The sequence below is a fragment of the Vitis vinifera genome, chromosome 7 (assembly GCF_030704535.1).
Source record: "Vitis vinifera cultivar Pinot Noir 40024 chromosome 7, ASM3070453v1".
NCBI classification, from domain to species: domain Eukaryota; kingdom Viridiplantae; phylum Streptophyta; class Magnoliopsida; order Vitales; family Vitaceae; genus Vitis; species Vitis vinifera.
The window spans coordinates 11,177,599-11,185,393 of record NC_081811.1 but is presented as its reverse complement, the minus strand read 5'-3'; the positions used below and the strand labels follow the sequence as shown (position 1 = coordinate 11,185,393).

At 42.5% G+C, this 7,795-nt stretch overlaps 1 protein-coding gene across 1 annotated transcript; it reads left to right on the top strand.

The window, feature by feature from the left end:
- The first annotated feature begins 4,086 nt into the window (after positions 1 to 4,086).
- Positions 4,087 to 7,289, top strand: LOC104879867 (uncharacterized). Its single transcript, XM_010654273.1, has 3 exons — positions 4,087 to 4,335; positions 5,064 to 6,820; positions 6,920 to 7,289. Exons 1-3 carry the CDS (start codon positions 4,087 to 4,089, stop codon positions 7,287 to 7,289), a joined length of 2,376 nt encoding a protein of 791 aa, XP_010652575.1.
- Positions 7,290 to 7,795: the final 506 nt, after the last annotated feature.

Here is a 7,795-nt window from a genome sequence, read left to right as displayed (position 1 = left end):
CTGCAGTGACTACATATGATAAATCTAGATGTGAACAAACCATAGCATACATGAGAGACCCCACTGCACTAGAATATGGAACTCGTGATTGTAGACCCTCAATTTTGTCCCTTTAGCACATGTCTTTAAATTTATTTTCAGTGCTCCACAGTAACTCCTTAGTGGCCCATTATTACTTGTATAACTTACCCTTTTCTGAGTCACCTCGGAGACTTTGGTTGATGGATTATCTGACCCCTTATTGTGACCCTTGGCAGCCCTATTCTAGACTTAGGTTTTTCATTCATTTTTAGGATAGCTTTTAGGGTAGTCTACTTGGCCCATTTAGACACCCTATGTCCATTTAGGCACCCTTGTCCCAACCTTAGGCTCATTTAAGTTCACCTAAGCCCTTTTAGACGTACTTGGCCCATTAAGACTTTTTTTTAGCGTGACTTGTATGACTTGCATGGCCCGCATGGGATTGACTGTTTTATTTCATTTCATTTTATTATGTATAGCTTTATTTATTTTTATTTTATTTTAATCTTTGATAGGTTGTAAGATTGCTAACTTTTTTTATTTTTTATTCTCTCTATTTTCGTTTTTTTTTCTTATTGTTTGGCAAGAGAATGGGGGCTACTATTCAAATTTCACTAAGGTATGTGCACTCAAAAAGGTAAGAAAAATATTTTGTGAGGAAAAAAGGAATTAATGTGGCTGCATACATATGAAATAAGAGATCCTAAAGGAGCATTCTGATTTTCGAAAAAGGAAAGGAAATAGAAGAAAGGAAAGAGGATTTTCTTTAGCATATTTGGTTTGAGAGGCTGATACAAATATAAGGGGAAAGGGAAAAGAAGAGGAGGTGTGCATGAGAGGATCGTCTGAAAGGAGGCATAGAAGAGAGGGACTTGGAATACATATAGAGAGGGAGAAGATTGGTGGACGGAAAAAGGTTTGGGGAGCAGATTTCTCAGTCGGGAAAAGGTGCAGTAGCCTGGAACCAAGCAATTGGAGAGGAGAACGTGCAGGTATGTTTCCAGATTTTTGCTATATCACCATTTAGTTTCAATCTTTCCTGAATTCTTAGTTTTCTGAAGATTCATTCTTGTCGTTTGGTGTGGACGCAAGGGCCACAATTTGATTAGTTGAGACTGGTTTGCTTGCATGTTTATGCTATTTTAATATTCCTTTTAATGTCTTTGGTTCCATCCGAAAGCAATCTGAATATAAGTTTACCTTTGAATTTGATGCTATGGGTCTTGCCCCCATTTATGTCCCAATCTAGCTTTAAAATACCCACCGACTGTCTTATTTTCCCCTGTTTTCTTTTCTTTTCTTTCTTGGTTTTTTTGCATGCTTCTTCTATATCTACATTTCCTCCCTTTCTTTACCTTGGTATTCTCGGATATGGAGACCATGAGCATTCCGAGAAAGTTGGGAACTTGATAAAGGCTGTGTAAAACGGGTTTTCTTGGAGTTAAACAGATACAGAGGTTACCATAGTTCTTAAGGGTTCTTAGTTTATGTCATCGCTCATTCCACCCGGACAGAAATTCTCACCAATTCCACTCGGATGTCTCACAGCCGCAATTCTATCCGGCCGACATCCCACTCTCTCTGGATGTCTCACAACCGCAATTCTATCCGGCCGAAATCCCACTATCTCCGGATGTCTCACAGCCGCAATTCTATCCGGCCAACATCTCACTTTCTCCGGATGTCTCACAGCTGCAATTCTATCCGGCCGACGTTCCACCTTCTTCGGATATTTCACATCTGGTGCCCGCCGCCGGATGGGAGAGGAGAACGATTCAATTTCCCCAGGCAGACATGTTCAGATCCTTCGATAACGCTTATCCGGATAGCATCTGTGGCCAACGATTCACACTCCACCCGGATAGCTTGGCTGGTCAGATACTCGCGATTCGTCGGATCCATTTCCGCCCACAATCAAAAAGCAAACTCCGACAATACTGCTGAACCAAGTCTCGGTGGTGGGGAAATAACACAAAATGCAGGAAATACAACAATGCAGAAAATTAGAAATTCTGAACCTTCAATTCAGTATTTGACTTCTGTTGAGGAGAATCCAATTGAGCTTACAAATCAAGATGTCTTTTAAGTTGAAGCATTTGACAGTTGAACACTGTTGCAGTGAATTGGTCCATTCTATCCAGAATTTCCTGGCTTCACTTCATGGCAGCCTTGCTATACACACATTCTCCTCTATTTGCTTCTTTGATTGGGAACTTATTGTTTTAAATTGAATTCTTGAACCATTGTTCAACTAAACATTCCTGGCTTTGAAAAATTCATCTTAGATCCTTTCTAGGTATAAAATCCATATTCTAACATACTCTTGCTGCCATTTTCCTTCCGACATGCATTTTCACTATTTTATTTGATTTTCAACCTATTTTCTTGATTTTTCTCAATTTTCTCAAGCATGAACAAACTCCATAATTCCAAGTCATGGAATTTATGGAATCAACTCATGCGAAATTAATTAGGGCTTTGGTGGGGGCCCGACATTCATGATACCTTCTTCAATATTGTTTGATATGTTGATTTTTTATTCTTCTTGATGATATACATGAATTTGTTTCGCATTTATTGTTGAGATGCTCTTGATTCCCATAGAGGAGTACTAGCTTGCTATCCAGGTACGCTCTCTTCTCATCTATTTTTTAGAACTCTATGGACTTGTATGCCATTGATGACCATATCCATATTTGACGTGATTCTTGGATGTCTTGATATATGCCTGATTTGCTTGAATAAAACAAATGTTGTGTGCTACATTTCTACACTAACTTTTATGTTTTATGATAGCGCTTGAAGAGCGGTTCAGGTATGCACCCTAACTCTCCTTTATTGCAATTTGATTGTGTTTGGCATGCCACTCTTTAAAATCACCGAGCCTATTTAGGTATCTATAATTAGTTGATTAATTGCCACACTTCCCTTAATTTTGTCAGTAGAGACCTTTGTAGGGCTTAGAGGGGTGCTATCTTTTAAAGGTACCTTCCCAATAAGTAACCTGATCCTCGGACTTAGACTAGGGTTTTTCAAAGACACGCTTTTCCAAAAATTATGGAGTCATTTTTTAGGGTTTTATTTCTTGTATTATTTTCCCTTTAAAAAAATAAAATAAAATAAGTGGCAACTCCAACTTTTCCAAAACTAATTTTTTTTTCACAAATAAAAAGAGAGTCTCGCCAATCGAGTGGAGATGCACGTGAAAAATGCGGGTCCACAAATTGGCGACTCCATTGGGGATTTTGTGGATCAAGCTTGAACACTAGTTGAGGAAAATGTGGCGTTTAATTGGTCGATTAGTGGGTACCTCTTTTTTGGGCAAGGTGATTTGATTTGCTTGCTTGTTTGGTTTGCTATCCTAACATGTTTGATTACCTTGGATGATCACTTGATTGTTTTGCTCACTTCATCATGATTCACTCTCGCATATGTTAGATAGGATTTTGATTGTTTGATATTTATCTGCTTCGCATGACTTCTTGTTGCATGACAACCCTTTCTCTTGCATGTTCGTATGATTGCTTGTCTTCGTTCACTATCTCACTTTAGATCTTAGGTTTTTCGGATGCACCCACATTCTTCATTGTGCACTTTAGATTATCCCTGAGTGTTGAGAGATGGGAGAGCCTTCACCTTTAAGAAACCCCCTGGGAATGCGAGGAAGTGCATGTGTGGAGGTAATGACCACCTTGCATGGAAGCACCCCGTCTCCTTGGAGGCGTGAAGAGGGTTGCGTACCGCCGGAGGGTACGATCGCTTCTGCTAGGGATCCTTTGATCCACCCATTTTATCCTATAGAGCCGCCTTAACCTTGTAGGTTAGCCTAGACCCAATTAAGATTTCATTCCTACACGTGGGTGCATTTGTGAACCTTCAGAGCTGCCTTGGTCACGATTGGATTTGGCTATCCCTTCCTTATTCTCCTTTTGGTGTAATCAAAGGAGGGTATCAGATTGAGTATATTTGGGTTTTGCTTCTACGCACTTGATTCCTACAGAGTCGCTTTTGTACCACACCTTATCCAATATTTCCATATTTATAGGAGGGTTTACCTTGATCGATATGGATTCGCCTTTATGGATTAGAGTTGGAGGTAGATTGACCAGAGTATCAGATCAGTCAGATCAGATATCTGATCAGAGGGATATAGACTCACAGATAGTTACCGTTAACCAGTTTGCCGCAGCCACGACTTCTATCCAGGAGGCTTTAGCTAGCCTTGGCCAGAGGATAGATGGGCAGCAGGCCCAACAGGTTCTAGTTCAAGAGGATACCCAATTTGATACCATGTACCACCACCACCTTCGCACAGTCAGCCAGCACCACATACTGTACCTTTTACTCTGTATAGTCAAACTGAGGTCACATCACCTCTTGCCATAGTGCCTACTCTGATCTTAGAGGACCCACATGCTCGTATGGATAGACTTGAGCAGAAGTTAACACATATGAGGACTTTAGAGGGAGCTATTACTTGGGAAGATTTTGATGGAGCACCAGTGGCCAGTCTACCAACCAAGTTCAAGATGCCTAAGATTGAGAGATACACTAGCATAGGTTGTCCTCGCATTCATTTGAGACTCTATAGTACGGTTATGAGGGCCCATGGACTAGATGAGGCCCAGATGATTATGTTTTTCCCTATGTCATTGAGTGGTGCTGCACAGCGTTGGTTCGCTTCATTAGAGGTATCACGCCGTAGGACTTTGGATGACTTAGCCCAGGAATTTTTGAGACAGTTTGCATTTAACACTGTCATTGATGTTTCGAGGAGAGAGTTGGAGGCTTTGAGACAGAGGCCAGAGGAGTCAGTTACTTCATTTATCTCCCTCTGGAGGGAGAAGATTTCACATATTATAGACCATCCTTCAGAGAGAGATCAAATTAACATGATCATGAGGAGTTTACAACCTAGATTCGCTAGACACTTGATGGGATTTCCCCATACGGATTTTGGATCTTTGGTACAGGCTTTGTACTGTATAGAGGAGGGCATTGCTAGAGGATTATGGTCTGAGTCTTCCCCTACTGATTCTAAGGGGAAGAAGCCTTCAGGAGGACAGAGATCAGGAGATGTTGGTGTTATCAGTTCAACAGGGATGAGGCCTCCTAGATGCTATCAGACAGTTGGGCAGACTCTTGGGTTCTACTATCCACCCTCACCTCATGCGCATTACAGGCCGCCTGCTCCTTCCAGACCTATGACTCCTACCTATCTACATCCAGTCTCACAGCCTGTTTTTGCTGCACATGTCACAGAGAGGCCTCCTGTCCCATATACTCGACCCCGAGCTCCACAAACCACTACTTATGTGCAGAGGCCACCACGTCAATTTGCCCAACTGGGTATGCCTTTGAGTCGAGCTTTTCAGAAGCTCGTAGAGGGTGGATTATTGATTCCATTAGCATCCAAGCCTTTACCCCAGCCCATACCACCTCGCTTTAGGATGGACTTACATTGTTCCTACCATCAGGGACTAGGGCATGACACGGACCATTGCACTGCTTTGAGACATGCTATTCAGGACTTGATAGACCAGGGTTTAGTCAACTTGGGGCAGCCAAGTGTGACTACGAACCCTCTTCCTGCTCATTCTACACACGCAGTGTCTCCATCTCCAGGAGATATTCATCACATGGACCTTATAGAGGATGACAATATACACATGTTGAGTTGGGATGATGGATTACCCAAGCCGATTGTTTTGCATGACAGTTATAAGGTTGATGGGGTTTCAGTGGTCCCTCAGGCTCCTACACCATTCAATTTGATCCCAGACGAGACACCATTCCAGTGTACTCATCCCACACCCTTGATTATTGGATGTCAGGATACTTTTATCCTGTTCACTTTATGGCCAGAGGATGATGATTCAGAGGGGAGGGAGATACAGATTGTGACTCATAGTGGGAGGATAGCTCAGCCACCACCACCAGCAGTCAGACCATTTGAGGGTGCAACCTCTCATGAGGAGGTTAGGAGAGAGGATGATGAAGTTTTGAGACAATTACAGAGCACTCAGACCCGTATTTCTATCTGGAGTTTATTAGCATCATCCAGTACTCATAGAGATGCTTTGATTCGAGCCTTGAGTCAGATTAGAGTAGAGAATACTACCACTCCCGAGAGATTGATTCATATGATGACGGCCGGTAGGGCCACTTGCATTGTGTTTTCAGATGACGACTTGCCACTTGATGGTTTAGATCACGTGCGCCTTCTATATATCACAGTTGGATGTTCAGGCCGTAGAGTCCTGTCTGTCCTACTGGACAACGGCTCAGCCCTGAATGTTTACCCTTTAGCCACTGATATAACCCTTGGTTTCGCGCCTTCAGATTTTGGTCCTTCTACTCAGACAGTCAGGGCGTCTGATAGCACCAAGAGGGAGATTATGGGTACCTTGATGATTGATTTGCAAATTAGTCCAGCAACATTCTCCATTTTGTTCCAGGTTTTGAGGATTCCTACATCCTTTAACCTACTACTAGGTCGACCATGGATTCATATAGCTGGAGCTATTTCTTCTTCCCTTCATCAGAAGGTGAAGTTTATTCATGATGAGCAGGTCATCACAGTGCGCTCTACCAGGGATATATTTACCGTTTCTGAGCCAATACTTCAGATCAGTCACAATGAGGATGACCTACTTCTGACTAGATTTACTTTTGATGAGATACAGACTCTCGAGATTGAGGATTTTTGCAGAGATTTTGTAGCTATGTCTTTTGATCAGCATAGCAGCACAGTGGTCCTTGATATGATGAGGGGTATGACCTTTCTACCTGGCACGGGGTTAGGACGACGTCAACAGGGACCGAGCGAGTTCATAGCTGCCATTGACCATGATACGACATTTGGACTTGGATTCATCCCTACTGAGGCCGATTACAGTTACATGGCGCGGCTGCGTAGGGAGAGGGTGAGGGCTCGTTTATCCCACACACCATTTGATTGTCCCATTCGACCTTATAGGATGAGTTTGGCCGACTACTTTGTCAGAGGATCAGAGATTCGACCTCGTCTAGGGGAGATCGATAGTGTGGTTCATACAGATAGAGAGACTGATCTTCAGCATTTATTTCACCAGCTACAGTTGAGTGATGGAGCTCCCAACACTTCTTTCCCTATGACGATTACTCCCACGTCTCCAGATCGAGCTAGCATGTTGTCTCTATACTTTCTAGAGGAAATCAATGATGATGGGGTGATTGTTGATTCTACTGAGATGAGTACCATGATGAGATGGAGTTGTTTCCCATGATGAGTACCATGATGAGATGGACATGATGACCATGAGCCAGATTACCAGCATTGTTCAGCTTCAACCTGTTTCAGCATTTGATATGTTTGGGGTGTCTACCATTAAGGTTCTTGAGGGGACTCAGACTATTCCTATTCCAGAGCTTCTAGAGGATGATAGTAGTTTATTTGAGAGCATTGTTAGCTTAGTTGAGGGAGCATTCGACCTTGTGGACCCACCTCTTTCTTTTGATGTTTTATCGGGATTTGTCTCCCGCTCTGACGATGTTACTATTGCTTCATTTATGGATTTGAGCATTTTTTAGTATTCGCCTATCTCTTGTGATAGTATCTCTATATCTGCACCCCACCCACCCATCTCACAGATATTTGATATAGATGATAAGGTTGCACAGCCCGGTTCAGATAGGGACTCTTTTGATCATGACTTCGATCCCGTGGATGAAAGAGTTTCACCTACTATAGGGAATGTTGAGATTGTTGATTTTGGCACAGAGGATTAGCCTA

Excerpts from the sequence above, each read along its gene's own strand:
- LOC104879867 (XM_010654273.1), top strand. The coding sequence starts at position 4,087 with ATGGATTCGCCTTTATGGATTAGAGTTGGAGGTAGATTGACCAGAGTA. Across the intron at positions 4,336-5,063 it reads ACCACCACCACCTTCGCACA|GGGAAGAAGCCTTCAGGAGG; the intron begins GTCAGCCAGCAC and ends ACTGATTCTAAG. Across the intron at positions 6,821-6,919 it reads ACCTTTCTACCTGGCACGGG|TTACATGGCGCGGCTGCGTA; the intron begins GTTAGGACGACG and ends GGCCGATTACAG.